This window comes from Eriocheir sinensis, chromosome 65 (genome assembly GCF_024679095.1).
Source record: "Eriocheir sinensis breed Jianghai 21 chromosome 65, ASM2467909v1, whole genome shotgun sequence".
In the NCBI taxonomy this organism is placed as follows: domain Eukaryota; kingdom Metazoa; phylum Arthropoda; class Malacostraca; order Decapoda; family Varunidae; genus Eriocheir; species Eriocheir sinensis.
In genome coordinates, this window is record NC_066573.1 from 2,727,921 (window position 1) to 2,747,249 (window position 19,329).

The following is a 19,329-nucleotide window of genomic DNA, read 5'->3' on the forward strand; positions in this document are numbered from 1 at the left end:
GTAGAAGGATCCTTGGCTGAACCATGGCCTTCTAAAAAAAAATTAGGACATGGCTGAACCCACCAACCCTCCGCCTGATGACGTCATGCGGCAGTTGATTCAAAATTTGACGCGCTCTCCGGTAGACCTAGTGAGTGTCCTTTGATTCTGGTTATGAGTGGATTTGCTCTCCGGCTAAGCTCCGCCCTCCCCCTACCCCTCCATGCTTCGCCTCACAGTGAAGACAAGAATTCGATAGACATTTTTTTAAAGTGGCTTCCTCAAGGCCGGTGTGTTCTGCATACACACACTACACCAATCCTTACCCTACCCTCTTAATTAACGGTAGAAACTATAAAGAAAGACATTGCTGAGAGGGCCTGCTGATACCCTGGTTGGTTATCATGGTTGAAATTAGGTGTTTTGCATTGAGATGACTGTAGGCCTATATACCTGGTTCAATGTTCAGGTTTGGTAGTTAAGTGTCATGGTTTAGTTTGGGTGTTATACATTACTTTAAAGGGTGTGCCTTGTATAGGTAACGAGAACAGGTGTCAAATAAGCCCAGCAGGTAAAACGACTGGCTGGCAACACCGTCGTTATCATGCTAGTGGCTACCTCGAGGGCGGTGTGGCGCGGCCTGTCCTCCGCCCACTCAAGCCTCACCCGGCCCCCACTAAGCACCATGGCAGCCACAGTCCCTTCCATCACGCTTAATAATGGCAAGAAGTTCCCCGTCCTCGGCCTTGGCACTTGGAAGGTAAAGTTAACAGTCCCTGGAAATCGGTGTGTGCCTGGATTAATGGTTGAGTTTTGGTATGGTTGTCATGGCTGTTTTGGGTTGTTAAGGCTTTTTGTGGTGTGATGCCTGGTGTGGTTGGTTGTCATGGTTGAGTTTGGCTGTTTGCATTGTTTAGAGGGTGTATTTGCCGATTTGGTTGGTTGTCATGGTTGAGTTTGGCTGTTTTCATTGTTTAGAGGGTGTATTTGCCGATTTGGTTGGTTGTCATAGTTGAGTTTGGGTGTTTTGCAATACTTAAGAGTGATTGAACACAGAACACAGAACACTGGGGTTCCTGAGGAGGAATTTACATAACTGCACACCTGACATTAAACACATAGCTTATGACACACTTGTGAGACCAACACTGGAATACTGCTTCACGGTGTGGGATCCTTACACACACAGAAACATTGATAGGTTAGAACAAATCAACACCAAGGGGGCAAGGTTCATTACAAACAATTACACTCGAAGGCCTGGAATCACAGCACGGGTCAAACAACAGATATACATGGACCCTCCTCACATACGCAGACAAGCACACAGACTTACACTTATGTACAAGATCACAAACACTCACATTGACATTGACCCACAAACATACCTACACAAGGCAAACCGTCAACATACTCGTAACACACACATCCATAAATACCAAACATATCACACCAACATGGACGCATACAAGCACTCATACTTTCCACGCACCATACATGACTAGAACAACCTCCCTCAACAGATTTTACAATAGACTCATTCAAAAAACAAATATCCAGATCCAGATTAATGATTGGTTTGGCTGGTTGTCATGATTGAGTTTGGGTGTTTTGCAATAGTTACAGGGTTTAATGCTTGGTTTTGTTGGTTGTTAAGGTTCAGAGCACCATCTCATGTTAAGTTGTAGGTTGTCACTGTTTATTAGAGGGTTTAGAATGGTCTTTTTATGTCTGTCTGGGTGTGTGACCTTGCTTTGGGCTCTATGTGTGATGAGGCATGGAAATACAAGTCCCTGCATTATTGGGAGAGCTGTGCATGTTTTATTATTTAACCCAGTAGCAGCGACGGGCCAAATTTGTGGCTTTACCTTGTAGCAGCGACGGGCCAAATTTGTGGCTTTACCTTGTAGCAGCGACGGGCCAAATTTGTGGCTTTACCTTGTAGCAGCGACGGGCCAAATTTGTGGCTTTACCTTGTAGCAGCGACGGGCCAAATTTGTGCCATGATATAAACCCCAAAAAATAGATGATACATAATCTGATCACAAATGCTTTGATATATATTATGAAATGGTTTGTGTGAGGGGTGATTTTTTCTCATTTTTCTCGCGTGGAGGGACCATTAAGAAACATGATCCCCGCTGCTACCGGGTTAAGTATAGGATAGGTTGTTATGGCTGATATTGGTTGGTCTCTGTCTGTCTTGGTGTGTGACATTGCTTTAGGGGTGTCCTATGTTGTGGGTTGTGGAAATAGTGGAAAAAATGCATCGTTGATTTATGCCTGTGTTTCATTGTAGATTGTTATAGTTTAGCTTGAGTTTCATATTTCTTTTAGATCAACTGCTCATCTTTATTATTGATATTACAGTATATGTGTGACAAGATGTATAATTTATTTCATTGGGTGCTTTATTGTTTCTCTTAGTTTTATTGATGTTAATATCTCATTTTGTTATGGTTGATGATATTAAACATTCAAAATATGACTAATCTATATTTTAGAGTAGAAATGTCTGGATCTCTTTGTGAGATGTAAATGTTGATAAAATACCATTGTCCGGCACAAATATGAAGTCTGTTTGGGTGGGGCCGAACCTCTTCACCGCACTGCTGCGTTATCCCCAATACATCATCCTCTCCTATGTCAGCTATGTACTATTTGAATTTCGGTAAATCTTAAAAATAGCGGCTCCTAGCAGGTGAGTATTTAGGGCACAATGTGGTGGTAATTACAACATTTCTAGCACGAACGACAGGGTTTTGACAAGCGGACAGGCGTGTTTATGTCACAAGGGTGTATTTTTCCACGCTGGCCTCACGATTTCTTCTAAGTCGATGGGCAATGAGACAACGAGCTCCGGGGTGAAGAAAGAGAAGAGTCCACGCGGAAAAATACACCCTTGTGATATTAACACGCCTGTCTGCTTGTCAAAACCCCATTGTAAGTGCTAGAAATGTTGTAATTACCACTACTCCGTGCCCTAAAGGCGCACCCGCTAGGAGCCGCTATTCCTAAGATTTACCTGAATTTCTTATAATCTGGATACTCTAAATAAGATTTAGCAGCCCCATGGCCAAGGGACTCCCTGAGCGGGCCCCGATCAAGACCTCATAGCTGAGTCTTACTATAATACCTGCATGATTCAGTCGTACGTAAGCTTGTGAGTAATTACGAGATACATACCATTGGTGTGCTGGCTTTATTTAATTTCCTCCTTTTGAAGGCCAGTAGTCAGGGTTCACATATCTGTAGTACCTCCACCTGCCAGTTCCCATGAATCTAGAAGAGATACCTGTGTTAATCAGTAGATCCATTTAACTTTGGTCATGGCTAATACCTGATACTGTATTGAAAACTGCATCAACCCTTGTGCGACGGGCCTGATGAACGATGTCCCATAACCCCATAACCCGCTTAGCCCGTGGGGGCCTCGACCGTAGAAGAGGTGAGTTTCGGCCACGCTGGTCGCGGGTTCAATCCCAGGCAGCCGGCGAATACCCTGATCTTGATTAATTTCTCGTGTTATTTCAATACACGCAGAGGACGTGTTGAGAAATAGGAAGGATTTAGAAATGAAGCTCGTTGGGGCATTACACTTGCAGTGTAGTTGTATAATATTTTTGATGGTTTGTGCAGACAGGCACCGAGACCATGTCTAGCATTAATATGTTTGTCTGACCTTGGAGAGTTTTTACTTGGTTGTCTCCTCATGAGCTAAAAAAACAAAAACTGATGGGTAACATGCAATAATAAGTATGAAAAAAACAGCTGTCATGCTCTCTGTTAGTAACATTAGCCCAGTCTCAACAAAGTACATTAACCTAATTTTAGAAAGATGAACAGTAATTCAAAACTTATATATAATCCTTTAACCCCTTCAACAAGAGGACGTGTATACTGCGTCCTTGCGTGCCCCGTACCATATCCGAGGATGCGCATACTGCATCCTGGCTCGCTTTTGCCAATATACAAGTTATTTTATCACTATATTTATTCTTACATCTCAAAATTATCAGTTAATTTATGTTTTTGCATGTTTTCATATATAATACATGATGATTATGTTGAGTTTATGGCTGAAAACTTGTTATATTCAATAGTGACATTTGAAATTTGGCGCGTGCAGCGATCTCTGATACGGAATGGGGTGCTGTTTTGGCCCGGCCGTAGTGAAGGTGTTAATGAAGATGTTGCTACTTATATAAAATAAAAGTTTTATCATGATAGCCACGGCTATGAGTCAGATCTTTCGTCAAAGAGAAAACAACCAAAAAGGCAGCATGCTTGTTTCATAATTTTTTGCCTTAAAATAATAATATTAATGAATATTTTACCCATGGAAGGTTACATATATAGAGAACACAGTAAAAAGCTTTATAAAAGGAGAAGTAACATGTGTAATGAAATTTAGCTTTCCAAGTAGAATATTCCTGTAGTGGAATGTTGTACCAAGGAAAGTCGTGTTTGTCCAAAGTACATACATAAAAAGTTAGTAATTTATATGACTTTAGTTATGACATAATTCACTTGAGTCATTACGGAAATATTAGGTAAACACACTCACACAACAAGTGGTTACTATCCCCTCTTGAGGAGGAGGTATGGGGTGTGTGGGGGGTGAAGGTAGCAACAGTACCCAAAGATCGACTATCATGAGCCTTGCTTAACCCCTAAAGGACTGGAGGCGGCGATATCCGCTTTATCGGGGAAGGGTCGGAGGCGGTTATAACCGGCACGTTCACCCCAAAAGTCTATTCTATTCAACTCGCTGTTTCTCCGTAACCACGGCACGTAGAGACTTCTGGATGGTGTCTTTGGAAAGACGAAGATTTGGTGATTAGTACAAAATCTATCTTATTTACTAGTGCAATGTAGATTAAGTGTAAAGAGTGTGTGAATACGGGCAATTTTCTGGTTTAGCACAGAAGGGCTGGTCCCAGCAGTACAGAAGATACAGCCACCCCCGATCCTTTAGGGGTTAACTCGGAAGGGTACTTGTTGGTGATGACGAGTCCAACTTGTGATCAATCCGTGGATAATTATGCATACACACACACACACACACACACACACACACACACACACACACACACACACACACACACACACACACACACACACACAAGGAAATTAGAAAGAAAACAATGAATAGTAACAAAAATGGTTTCAGAACTAAATGTTTCACTTTGGACAACAGATTGTGGGAAATGAATTTGACAATTTTGAAAGAAAGAAGAGTCAGAGGAGATGTAATTACCATACATGAGGCATCTAGAGCTCGCGGGGCGAACACGCCAACATAGTGGATTTTGAGTTTTCGTTGGTTTCCGTTGGATGGAAGCACTGTGCAACCTCTGTGAACGTGAAAATGGGATATCGGTCTCACTGGCCCAGTAGAAGGGTGGTGAGAAAAGCGTATTTATGCCTGTCTACAGAGTGTATGAAGTCAGCTGTATCAGGGCTCTAAGGTAGTAAAACACTCATAAAACTCCTAAATATGGAAATTTTGTTTTGAAATTTAAACTGGCTGTTAGTTATATCATGTTCTTTTAATTTTCCGAATTTGCATTAAATCGGATAACAAATATGCATTAATAAATAGAAATTTAGTTTTCTATATAGAGTGGTAGATGTATGCAATGGATTAAGGGAAAATGTTTAAATGCCAAAGTGTCAAATAGTTTAAGGAAAGACTGGACAATTCTGGCACCTAGCCAAAAACATCTCCAATATCACTTCTTCATCTTTCCCTCCTCTCCTTAACTCTTCTGTCAAACTTTCTGTAAAAACTCCACTCAGGACGATTCTGGGCATATTCCTCCAACACATCCCTCCTCTGACTCCTTTATGCCTGTTATTAATGTGTAAAGTTTCACATTTCAGATATATGTTCTCAGGAAATAAGTCTGCCTCATGCATCGTAACAATTATATACGAATCATTGTTGTCTGTAACTGAATATTTATTTCTCCCCCTTACTATGCAGTCCAAGCCTGGCGAGGTGACTCAGGCTGTCAAGGATGCCATCGCGTGTGGGTACCGTCACATTGACTGTGCTTATGTGTATGGCAATGAAGCTGAGGTGGGTGCTGGCATCAAGGCAAAGATTGACGATGGCACTGTTAAGAGGGAAGATCTATTCATCACCAGCAAGGTAATGAACATATTCATGTATGAGAAAACTAGTATATAGAGAGAGCTTTCTTTACCCCTACTACACTGGTCTCTGTCTGATTTTGAGTGCATTTGTAGTGCGGCAACTATGCCTGATGAACGAGCCTCCCATTTAACCAATTGTTATGATGCTATTGTTTTTTGATGGATCACTTTAGGGTTCATTAATGAGGAAATTAACCCAATTTTTTAGTGAGGGGTTCCTGAATTATTAGGGGGGCTTCGTGGTGCAGTGGTTAGCACACTCGGCTCACAACCGAGAGAGCCCGGGTTCGATTCCTGGGCGGAGTGGAAAAAAATTGGGCGGCTTTTCCAATACCTTACGCCCCTGTCCACCCAGCAGTGAATGGGTAGCAGGTATTAATCTTGGGTTGTGTCCCGTCTCCTGGGATCTGTTCCCTTCTCCTATAATTCCTTCCCCTTCTGTCTCTCTCCGGCATATGACCACAGATGTTGCGCCGACTAAACGAAACTTTCCAAACTTTCCTGAATTATTATTTCCACAATTTATTATTATTAGTATTATTAGTATTAGTATTAGTATTAATATACATTTTCCCTCGTTATTTACTTGCTTTTATTTTCCCAGTTGTGGAACACCTTCCACAGCAAGGCCCTGGTGGCCCCTGTCCTCAAAGAATCTCTCACCAACTTGGGACTTGACTATTTGGACCTTTACTTGATTCACTGGCCGATGGGATACAAGGTGGGGGTGTCTGCTTCCTTCATGAGTACTCATGTGTTGCTGTATTTCATGTTATATATGCGTATCTGAAATATTTATGAAATATTTATATATTTTTTAACCATAAATTTTACTACAAATGGAAAGGAGGGAGTTGGCTCGTTCCCCAAAGATGAAAATGGGAAGTTTTTGTACAATGATGTTGACTACTTGGAGACATGGAGTGGGTTTGAGGAGCTGGTTGATCTTGGACTGGCTCGAAGCATTGGCATATCCAATTTCAATGCAGAACAGATTCAGAGGATATGTGACAATTGTCGCATTAGGCCAGCAGTCCACCAGGTAAAGTTTACAGTGTGAGAGGCACCAGCAGGGTCAGGTGCTACTGGTAATTGTGTGTCTTTGTTTGTTGACACCTTGGAGCACTTTCTAGAATTTTTTGTTTACATTTGAAAATCTAGACTCATTTTCTATAGACCGATAACTTCTCCCTGTGGGTACTGAAATTGAAACTTTTATCTTGTGGTGCTCAATAGAAAGTGCTCCATGGTTATGCTGGGGAAACTGTAGTAGTAAATGTTGTCCATGCAAGTCCCTAACTTGAAGAATTGTTTCAGGAAGGTGGAGAATTGTTTCCAGTTGATGCCAATAAAAAAAACCTGTACAGTGACGTTGATTACGTGGAGTCTTGGCGGGGGCTGGAAACTGTTCAAAAAGAGGGTCTTGTGCATTCTATTGGTGTGTCAAACTTCAACAAGGACCAAATTGAACGTGTCTTGAAGGAAGGAGAAATAGTGCCAGTCACCAATCAGGTTTGAACTTTGAACTACAATATGTAGAGCATGTAGTTATATCACATGCATGGCTGCATGCTCTTGTATATAAGCATGCTGCTGTAAATACATTAAAAGAGGTGTATATTAGCATGCTGCTGCAAATACATTAACCCCTTCACTAGCGCCGTGCCAAAACAGTGCCCCGCACCATATCCGGGATCGCCATGCGCGCCAAATTTCATATGTTGCTATTGAATATAACAAGTTTTCAGCCATAAACTCAACATAATCATCATGTGTTATATATGAAAACATGTAGAACTAAATGGTGCACATAAAGAAACATAGATTAATTGATAGTTTTGAGATGTAAGCATAAATATAGAGATAAAATAACTCGTTTATTGGCTAAAGCGAGCCAGGACGCAGTGTACGCGTCCTCGTGTTGAAGGGGTTAAAGGAGGTGATGAGTTGTGATCGAGTGCTCTAGTCATGCGGAGAACCTTCCTTGATTTGAGGGTTCCTGCCTCATCAGACTCATCCTACTTTTAAGCTTCATTAATCCTTAGCCTATTGGTGAGTTGGTGAAAATAGTTCTCTCATGACGGGGGGATTGATGAAAAATTGGCTGCTTTATTTCCTTTAATATTCAGCGTAGAGTTATGGAACAGTTACCACATACAGAGCCATTCTGTCAACTTTATGATAGTGATTTTGCCAGAGATGAAGGTGCAATGGTTTGGTCTTAAATAGGTGAAGAATGACACTCAACTCTTGCACTGTGAGCTCCTATGCAAGTTTGACTGCTTATAGCCATGGCTATAAGCAACTCTGTTCAGCTGTGAGCTAGTATATTGGCTATACGGAACTGTTTGGCTATAAACAATTCTTTTTGGTTGCCTATAAAGAACTTTTGTTTGTTAGCAAGGCAGGAGACCTATGCTCACACACTTGCATCACTCACCATTCCATAGACGTGCACATCCACGCACCAGCCGTCAGTTAGAGTTTTAAAAAAATGGTAAAGTGTATCACATTCAGCAAACTTTCTAAACTGTGACTAGGTTTTAGAAACAAGAATGCATTTAAATGATAAAGAAAAAGTGCAATATCAGTTACAGTATTCAGAATTTACTGCAGGGCAACAGGAATGTTGTTGAACAAAGAAGGAAGCAGGAATGGCAGCGTACAAAAAGAACTACTTGCCAGACTTATAATACGTATAGACCTTATTCTAGCAGTTATGAAGTGCTCTTATCTGCTCTAAAAGATCTACTAATTTTTTTCCTTGATTGGCAACCAAACACTTGTCAAAATGTAACAACATACACTGTATTATGAATTAGAACCTGAATGCCATCAGTCAAAATCCTGCCATCCAAATTCATATAATCATAATCTCAACCCCCCCCCCCCCCAAAAAAAAAGGTGTTCTTTCAAGGAAGGAATTTTTAATCCCCTCCCATAAAAGTTGGAGGAGACCTGGAGTGAAATAAATTATCAGAGAAACTGAGAGATTAATGGACTTTGCTGTTGTATATTCTGGTATGTGCTTGTTAGCAGTTCTTGTCTGCTTCCTCTGCTGCAAACCAGTGATATCACTGGTGCTCTTGAATGTACTCCTTGCTGCTCCTTCCAGTCATGGTGGTGCTTTGTAATTTTCCATGTTTTGTTTGTGGCTTTTTGTGATTGAAGTCCTTACCATAGTTGGCATGGCTTCAATTTTGTCCTTTGTGTATATTGTAGAGCGTGCATTTATTTTCTCTTAACTGTTCTCTTTCTGTCTGCATGAGATTCATTATGTCACTGTTTTATGGTCCCTGGGTTTTTATTTATTATTTCACTGCACATCACTCAAAACCTTCAACTGTATATAAATTTCCTCATTTTTAATATTTTGTCTATAGTATTTGTATGAAAAAATCACATCTAAGTAAAGATCAATTGTTCTATTTTTTTCATTTCTTTTAGGGGTTTATAGAATTTGTAATATACATTTAGTGAAATTATGGTTGCTGCATTTCAGAAATTTGTGGGCATGATGCAGTAGACCCTCCAGTTAGTGCAATTATTTTTAAGGATTTCCTTATGTGAGACGTAAAATGAGGACACGATGTTTCATATAATGTGGTTACTCTCCATATAAAGGAAATTAAATTAAGAGTTTAACCCGGTAGCAGCGAGGGGCCAAATTTGTGGCTTTACCGTGTAACAGTGACGGGCCAAATTTGTGCCATGATATAAACCCCCCCAAAAAGATGATACATAACCTGATCACAAATGCTTTGATATGTATTATGAAATGGTTTGTGTGAGGGGTGATTTTTCTCTTTTTCTCACTTGGAGGAACCATTAAAAAACATGATCCTCGCTGCTACCTGGTTAAAAAAATAATCAGAATTGCTGATACACTGGAACAGCCTTGCTTCATCTATATTACTTCCATCTTATTAACGCTTTCAAGGAGGGAGTATGCAGGCACTGATTGACGTCCTCTTATTATATGGCTACATTTACTGTCCCCTGCTTGCAGGAACAGTAATATAGAACTATATTTTGTCTCTCATTTCACCCTTGAGCTGACCAAACACAAAAAAGTCCCACCTTAGCCATATCGATAAATTCCATTGAAATTACACCTCCCTTTAGTGTGAACTCCTTTGGTACTTATTTTGCATTAACCTGGTAGCAGCAACGGGCCAAATTTGTGCCATAACATAAACCCCCCAAAATAGATCATACATAATCTGATCACAAATGCTTTGATATATATTATGAGATGGTTTGTGTGAGGGGTGATTTATTCCCATTTTTCTCACTTGGAGGGACCATTAAGAAACATGATCCCCGCTGCTATTGGGTTAAATAGAGGGTCTGCTGTAGTCTGCTTCATATCATTGTAAATACAAGTTCTATATCCAGGAAAGGGCTGTTTATTTGCTACTTGATTTCATCACTTTTCTGCTGCATTTATCGTATCCATTTATGTGTGATATCATCGGTACATATGGTGAAACATCGTTTGTATGAACTGTTTGACTGTGAGCATAGTGACTTAAATGCTCTCCAAATTTCAGTTTCAGAATGAACTGTTAACTTCTTATTTTTCATTTTTTTATTTTATACTGAATGAGGTGTATTGGAAAATATTATGCTGTACCTTTCTTCGTTTTATAATTTCATAGTCATTTGTATAAAGTCATTTTAATGCATGTTTGTGTTGTGTGAAAAATAAAAAATAACTGCTACAAACTTTACCTTATAAAGAAGGAAGGAAGCCTCTCTCTGCCTTTCTCTTAATTCTTTCCACAGTTGGCATCACCACCATTATATCAGCTTGGCCATTCTTCCTCAGCATATTTTTCTCTTGGCTTGTGACCTGAATTTAGCATTTCATATCTCCTACGCCACTCTCTTCAATCATCATCCTGTCAGTTTTAATGCCACAGCTCTTAATCTGATGATGGCCTCACCCTGTCACTTTAACTGCCCCACAGATATTTCATTCCTTTGTAGCGACCAGCCAGTTATATATGTTTTCTCTACACTTTTCACCATCCCGTCATCCCTTTTGCTTTTCTCATATTTTGCAAAGGGCCTTTCAAGATTTCCTTTAAAGCAAGTCTGCTAGCATGATGTGAATGTATGTACATATTTGTATTTATAGGAAAAAATACTTCAGGGTATTGATTTATAATGTATGTTTGGATATTATCCTTGATATTTTGTACATATTATTTTTTTCACTATCAAGTTATATCAATCAAGAAAATTTACTGATGGAAAATTAATTACCTAAACTGTTTCAGATTGAATGCCATCCTTACCTGAACCAGAAGAAAATGATTGATTACTGTCGCTCCAAAGACATCGTCGTGACTGCTTACAGTCCTCTTGGATCACCTGACAGGTTATGACTCCTTTCATTAATAGTTTTGAGTTCAGTTTATATATTCATGAAATAAATTCCATATAAGGTAAAGCCCCAGTTGTAGAGAGGAGGTAGGAAGACACCTACCGAAACAGGCGTAAGTCACTCCTGGGGAGGTATATGTGGGAAGCGAGGAAGGTGCTGAAGCCCTCCAAAGACCCTTCCCATGTCCTCACTTTCTGTTTCCCTATTGTCTCATCAACACAAGAGAGTAGTTCAGCACAGTGGTGGATATAGAAATTTTTTTTTTGGGGGGGGTGGGTGTTAATATATCAGTGACAGCTGTAACAAAATTTTCAATTAGATCACCGTTGGTCAGTTCACGGTGAATGTATAATTTTGCAAGCCCATTCAATCTCTCCTCACCCATAGTTGACTGTCTGTGTGATTTTATATGTTTAAGTGTAGAAAAACTTGGCTCAGCTGTAGCAGATGGAATGGGCAAAGTGGCATAAATAAGTAATAATTTCTTTGTAACAGGATAATTTTGTGAGCACTGCTCATGTGTATCAAGCACAGTATTTGGCAAGGAGCTTTTAGGTACAGAAGACCAACGTGATCTCCACCTTATGAATTCAGTGACATAATCATGTAAATCATCCAGGCCCAGAATTGGATCATTTAAGAGGTAATCTTTGAACATCAATGGTGACCAGCCGCAGCTCTCTGAGCCTCTCTCTTCCCCTTGTCCAGTACCCGCCCGATACGCGTACTAGACAAGTCAGTGAGGCGAAACTAGCAAAGTGTGAATAAACTGTAGTGTAGATACTTGTTCTGGGGGAGTATTTCATGCCTGTTTTTTTCTTTTTAGCTTTAAAACATAGTTTAATGTGAACTAGTAGATAAACATTCATTTGTGCATTTTAATAATGATAATAATAATAATAATAATGATAATAACTATTATTATTATTATTATTATAATTATTATTATTATTATTATTATTATTATTATTATTATTAATTCCGTTATTAAAAATTATAATATTTTTTTTTTGGGGGGGGCACGTGACCAGGTGCGCCCCCTGGATCTGCCACTGGTTCAGCATGCTCTCTATAGACAGATTCTCTCTCTGTCCACACCACACTACATTCACACAACATACTCACCATCTCCCCAAAATTTTACAAATTCAAAACGACGTTTGTAAATAATAATGCTGTCTCCTGTGAGAGACAACAAAAACCTTACATTACCAGAGTGCCAGTCTTGTGACATCAGTAACTATGGAATGCCATTCATTCAAATACCATCTTCATGAGATCTGCACTTTCCATCCTTTACCAATCCCATCAAGATACTTTCCATAAACTTAATATTTTTGTCTTCTTGTTCTCTCTCTTTCTAGTCTCCATTTTAACCCGGTAGCAGCGGGGATCATGTTTTTTAATGGTCCCTCTAAGCGAGAAAAATGAGAAAAAATCACCCCTCACACAAACCATTCCATAATATATATCAAAGAATTTGTGATCAGATTATGTATCATCTATTTTTGGGGATTTATATCATGGCACAAATGTGGCCCGTCACTGCTACACGGTAAAGCCACAAAATTGGCCCATCGCTGCTACCGGGTTAATGTTGCCAGAGTCACAGACCCACTCCTTAGCTGAATGGCCATGCTGCTCTGAGGTGTGGGGAAGATTGGTTTAATATGTTACCCTGACAAAGATTTTGGTTGCATCACACACTAAAGTGTATTGATTTTGTGATCTGCAGACCCTGGGCTAAGCCTGGCGAGCCCCAGCTTATGGATGACCCCAAGATAGTGGCCATTGCTGAGAAGTATAAGAAGACTCCTGCTCAAATCCTTATCCGTTACCAGGTGAGCTTTCTGCTGTACACGTCGTCCAAGAAAAAATTGTTATGATGAAGCGCAGAAGTATGAAAAGGTATTGAAGACAAATAGATGACCTAGGAAAGTTTCTAAAAATACTGCATGACTTTTTCAACTCTGATAAGAACATAAGAACATAGGAGTCTGCAAGAGGCCGGTAGGCCTGTACGAGGCAGCTCCTTTGAACCTAAGCTCCCGTGAATCTAACCCCACCTAATATTGCTGTCCATGAATTTATCTAATCTATTTTTGAATGTGACAAATTGTATTGGCACTCACCACATGACTGCTAAGTCTATTCCACTCATCCACCACCCTGTTAGTAAACCAATTTTTGCCTATGTCCCTGTTGAACCTGAATTTATCCAGTTTAAACCCATTACTACGTGTCCCACCCGGTTCTCTTACCAACGAAACCTTATGAATATCCCCCTTGTCTCAGGGAAGGGCCTTCTTGCATCATTCTCATTCTTTTGTTTGCTCAGTGTTGCAAGAATGTTTATGATTATGATCATAATTGATTTTGTGATTGATTATTGATATTTTTCTTCTATATATCTACCTATCCATGTCTCTGATGCCTTGTCTCTTCATTATTGGGGCTTCGTGGTGCAGTGGTTAGCACACTCGGCTCACAACCGAGATAGCCCGGGTTTGATTCCCGGGCAGAGTGGAAAAATTTGGGCAGCTTTTCCGATACCCTACGCCCCTGTCCACCCGGCAGTGAATGGGTACCACGTATTAATTGGGGGTTGTGTCCCTTCTCCTGGGATCTGTTCCCTTCTCCTATAACTCCTTCCTCTCCTGTCTCTCTCCGGCATATGACCACAGATGTTGTGCCGACTAAACAAAACTTTCCAACTTTTGTCTCCTTATTGGAACTTCCTCCAAGGGGAAGGCCACAGCATAAGTGCCTCCAGTTATCCTTGTTCTGGCATTGCTTCTTGGCATATTTTATCTCTTGTTTTTTCTCATTGTTATATTAGATCCAGCGTGATGTGGTTGTCATCCCCAAGTCTGTTACAAAGTCCCGCATTGAGAGCAACTTCCAGGTTAGTATTTCAATTTTTTCATAGTCCCCCTATTTCTATCTTTTTTTATTTTATTTATTTATTTATTTATTTATTTTTTTTTTTTACGTGTACACCTATAGCGCCAGTAGGCTTTTCTTGAGGGGCCTAGATGGTAGCCTGTGCCTGTCATGGCACAGGCAAGTGTTTATAGTGGCGCCATCTTCTCTTGGTTCATGCTGCCCCCCGGAACTCGTTCTTGATTCACTTGGACGGTTTCCTCTGAAGTCCGGGTTGATGGGTGGTCTTCAGGACAGCATGTGGGTAGTTTTAAGCCACTCGGCGGTGACTGAAAAATCCGAGGTGGTAGCGTGGGGATTCGAACCCGCGTCATCCATCATGCGGTGAATGTGGGCCCAGCACACTACCACTCAGCCACCACCAAATATATAAAAAGCAGTATGTTAACCTCCTCATTCTTAGAAAAAAGTTAGTTCTTAACAAGGGGGCTGACAAACCAGAGATCAGGAAATGTTGTTTCCAAATTATCATTATATTTTACCCTGAAGAGCGATGCTCTAATAGAAAATACATTGTCAGTGGCATGTAGTTTTCAGTATGTTAGTGATTAAGTTCTAATTGAAACCTATCCAAATACTGTGTTATTGACTTGAGCTGTAGTGTTGTATGATTCATCACTGGTATAATCTTGTGTTGTTATTTGTGTGAGGCGAGCTGTGGACACTACATCCCAGGTGTATTTACCTATTTGTAGTCTACCGGGCCTGAGCTAAGCTCTAATAGTCCTGTCTCCATATCTACATTCATCCAGCCTTTCCTCATTTGCTGGACACTGCTTGCCTGCACCACCTCTTCCCACAAGCTGTTCCATGTATTTGACTGAAACACTCAGAAACTTTGTGTCAAGTCATATCACAAAGCAATAAGATGGATACTTTCACACACGTTTTTTTCACATCCTGAAACGTATACAGTCGACCTGTGCCAATTGGATACACAGAAACTTACCGTACCTAGAAATAAAGCCAGAGCATTAAATCACGTACATCCCCTCCGAGAGTAAGTAGCACACGGAGGGTGAGAACAATAAAAGTTGCAAATTAACCATTTTTGGTGGAGACACTGAGCGCGAAATGCAAAATTACGCAGTGCGTGTATCCAAATGGCACTGGTCGACTGTTCTAGGGTTAAAAGATTCAATTTACACACAAGTTTATCCACAGTATATTTAGTTTTCACATAGGGCATTAAGATTATATGCCGTACATTTACATGAGTTAACAAAAAATAACAAGAGGTTTCTTTTACCAGGTGTTTGACTTCACACTCTCTGATGAAGACATGAAGACCATTGACTCGTTTGACTGCAACGGCCGATTACTGCACCTCGACTGGTCAGTGGCTCTTCACCTTTCTTGCATGGTTGACTACTTATCAATTTTCACTGATGATTTATATAAAAACAACAAAAAGTTTTGGGGCAGCTATGTTGTCCACACTAGTACCTCCAGGCAGCGTGGCTTCAGAGAATCTTCCATTCTCCGTCAGGGGCCACGGGGCTAAGCTGAGTGAATTCATTGTTTGTGTGTGTGTGTGCGTGTATGGTTGTGATGGTGTGTAACCATGTCATGGCTACCCCCATTTCTGGGGATCCTGGTCTGGTATATAGATATATAGATAGTATATACCTTCATTCACAGCAACATAGCCACAGTCCATCCTTTGGGAGTGTTGTAACATTCCCTTACTCCTCATTAATTTTCCATGGTGTTCTGTGTGAAGTGGCTGAAAGAGACATATCTCCTATGATACTTATTGAAGAATGGCTCTGCTTCAATTAAGCTTTCAATGGATTAGCCATGTGGCCTTTTGACTCCCTGCCATGCATTTGCAGGATATAGGGTCACTGATGCTGATAATATGCAGGTGTGCACAGAAAGAGCATGTATATACGTACATGTATTTACAGATGTATTCTCATGGTCTTATATGGAAGCTTCTTTTTCATGGGAAAGCTCATTAGAAGGGAATCCTTAACTAAAGTACACCACGTAAGCCTGCACTAGTATACTTTGTATCACTAGTATGTCATTTGCATAAATACATGTGAACCTAACAGTGTTTGTGATAACTGTAATGTGTATCCTTGTTTCCCTTGCAGGGTGAATGACCACAAGGACTACCCATTCCACACTGAGTTTTAGGCCAACAATGCTGCAAGTGAGCATGAAGTATCTGATAAGGTGAAGACACAGTTTCTTGCAGATGTATTAATAGATTGTTTGATTTTACTAAAGTATATTATCTTTCCTCAAGAAGTTGTCATGACTAAATTATTTATTAGCCTTTGTAAGGATTTTTCTTTTCTCATAAGGAGTTATTGTTCAAGATTGTCAAAATATCTTAAAAAGACATTTTCATTCCTTAAAGTGTTGGCCACACAAAAGCACAAGTTTGTGATGGTTAAGATTTCTTTGTGCCATCGTCTTCCTTTTGATAAGGAATCATTAGTTTATTACTGTATTGTTGCTTGACCTGAGTTGTTGAACCAATGTGATTATTTGTCATCATGAAGGGAAGCTGTTCACTGAAGATTTGTTATGCCTGAAATATAAGCAAACACTGAGCATTTATTTCATTGATTTACACACAACCCTCCCTGACAGGCTGACAGCCATCTCCGCTCAACCAAACTGACCGCACATTGCTCCAATGAAACTTTTATTTTAACCTGGTAGCAGCGGAGATCATATTTCTTAATGGTCCCTCCAAGCGAGAAAAATGAGAGAAAATCACCCCTCATACAAACCATTTCATAATATATATCAAAGGATTTGTGATCAGAGTATGTATCATCTATTTTTGGGGGATTTATATCATGGCACAAATTTGGCCTGTCACTGCTACACGGTAAAGCCACAAAATTGGCCTGTCACTGCTACACGGTAAAGCCACAAATTTGGCCTGTCACTGCTACACGGTAAAGCCACAAATTTGGCCTGTCACTGCTACACGGTAAAGCCACAAATTTGGCCTGTCACTGCTACACGGTAAAGCCACAAATTTGGCCTGTCACTGCTGCCAGGTTAAGGATGATCCAAATACTTGCATAGAAGTTTTGTCATCTTTAAGGCAGTCTTTCACTGCTTCAACAAACATCCACAAAAAGTTGATACCCTTAAAAAAAAAAAATAATAATAATAATAATTTGCCCTAATACCAATATTTATTTTTTTGTACCTCAGCTCAATTTTCCAATGTTTTTTTTTCCCGATTTAAGTACTACTTGGATAAATGCATACAAATTGGTGACTTTAATAAGCAGCAGCAGCAGCCACTGTTGGTCCACTGCAGAACAATTGCCTTTCCTAACATTCTCAACCTCTCTGTCTGATGTTAGTGTGCTCCATCCTGCTCCAGCCATTGCTCTAATTTCATTGCTCTGCTTGGTTTTCTGTCTGTACTGACTTCCATAATTCCTGGGTTGCCACTTTTTTTTTTTTTTTTTTTTTTTTTTTTACAACAAAGGAGGCAGCTCAAGGGCACACACAAAAAAACAATAATAAAAAAGCCCCCTAATCGCTGCTCCTAAAAAAATAATCAGAAGAGGTGGTCAAAAGCAAGGTCAGATTCGGAAGGAGAGGTGTCCTGATACCCTCCTCTTGAAAGAGTCCAAGTCGTAGGCAGGAGGAAATACAGATGAAGGAAGATTGTTCCAGAGTTTACCAGCGTGAGGGATGAAAGAGTGAAGATGCTATATTGTTATATTGGGTGTTCATCTATTATCGGCTTGATAACTAATCCTGCCATTGTAATGTTGATGCTGGAGATGTCTTCAATGTTCCTTGTTAGACTTGATAAGAAGAAACCAGCATATTCCATCCTATCTGCGAGACATTTGTAGCACACGATATGTCCATCAGGCAGCGCTGTGAATGCCTCGCCCATCCTCTTAACCTCACTGGGACCCATGATAATATCCAGGTGTGATCAGAAAGAGCATGTATATACATGTATTTACAGATGTATTCTCATTGAGCAGTACAGCATGTATTCTCATTGAGCAGTACAGCATGTATTCTCACTGAGCAGTACAGCATGTATTCTCATTGAGCAGTACAGCAAAGCTACGTTTACTTAATTGGCAGTGCTAACATTGTGTTTTGCCGATACACACACACACACACACACATCAATTCTAGTTCTATAATCTATATGAATGTGAAGGTTTCTTTGAGAGGAGGGGTGTGCGCACCATGTGAACAATGAGCATAGTTTGCCCTAAAAGCGATCGGTCATCATAGAAAACCGATCACAACCTGCGAAGAAAACGGAGAACACCTCAATCTGGAAATTTCCTTTCAACTTTATAGAGAAAGTAGGCAAAAACTGAGCCATTCAATAGACGGCATGAAAATTAACCGCCATCGTGACCCAGTGCAGGCCGAGGAGCGGTGAGGCAGCGCGGCGAGCAGCTGTGGCGGAGGTATTGATTGAACATGTCTGACAGGCGCAACACAGCCCCATAACAACAGTGTGGCGCTACATCGGGAAATTGCGATTACTGTGGCGTCCCGGAGGATTTTCTTACATCATGCATCAGTAATCGAGTCAAAAAAGAGCCTGATGACGAGCCTCTGGAGTGGTAATGGCCCACACCGCCAAGTATAAGGTGAGACACTCCTCGAACCGTTCACAACACAATGTTTTTCTGCCCTTTTTACCCCCGCGCGAGGCCCCGCAGTAACCGTGTTGTGATGTGCCTTGACGCAGCCTTCCGTCTTGGCTTTCAGGGGCTCTGAGGGCCTGGCCAGAGCTCGCGGGCTCGTGGTGTGGCGGGCCTCCTGACCTCGTCCAGTGTTAGGCCGCGGAAGCAGCTGGGCGAAGGGACATTTTGGGCTGTAAAGTTTTT

At 40.6% G+C, this 19,329-nt stretch overlaps 2 protein-coding genes across 4 annotated transcripts in view; both read left to right on the forward strand.

Moving 5' to 3' along the window:
- The first annotated feature begins 516 nt into the window (after positions 1-516).
- Positions 517-17,043, forward strand: LOC126987507 (aldo-keto reductase family 1 member B1-like). 2 transcript variants are annotated; one of them, XM_050844496.1, is made up of 9 exons: positions 517-739; positions 5,969-6,136; positions 6,746-6,862; positions 6,989-7,183; positions 11,427-11,527; positions 13,269-13,374; positions 14,373-14,438; positions 15,729-15,811; positions 16,579-17,043. In XM_050844496.1, exons 1-9 carry the CDS (start codon positions 584-586, stop codon positions 16,619-16,621), a joined length of 1,035 nt encoding a protein of 344 aa, XP_050700453.1. In that variant the 5' UTR covers positions 517-583; the 3' UTR covers positions 16,622-17,043. The 2 variants fall into 2 exon arrangements, with proteins under 2 accessions (XP_050700453.1, XP_050700452.1); XM_050844495.1 differs by lacking the exon at positions 6,989-7,183 and adding an exon at positions 7,459-7,653 and having other exon boundaries at positions 553-739.
- A 1,726-nt stretch (positions 17,044-18,769) lies between these two features.
- Positions 18,770-19,329, forward strand: part of LOC126987501 (FERM domain-containing protein 8-like) — a 75,582-nt gene continuing 75,022 nt past the window's right edge. The window contains exons 1-2 of one of the 2 annotated variants that reach the window (XM_050844477.1): positions 18,773-19,089; positions 19,211-19,329. The exon at positions 19,211-19,329 is cut by the window's right edge and continues 103 nt beyond it. Coding sequence is in view for 1 of the 2 variants with exons in the window: in XM_050844476.1 (XP_050700433.1) it covers positions 19,066-19,089 (24 nt within the window). In the remaining variant the exon portion in view is untranslated. Of the gene's footprint in view, positions 19,090-19,210 lie in introns of both variants that reach the window. The other variant, XM_050844476.1, reaches the window with a different exon arrangement.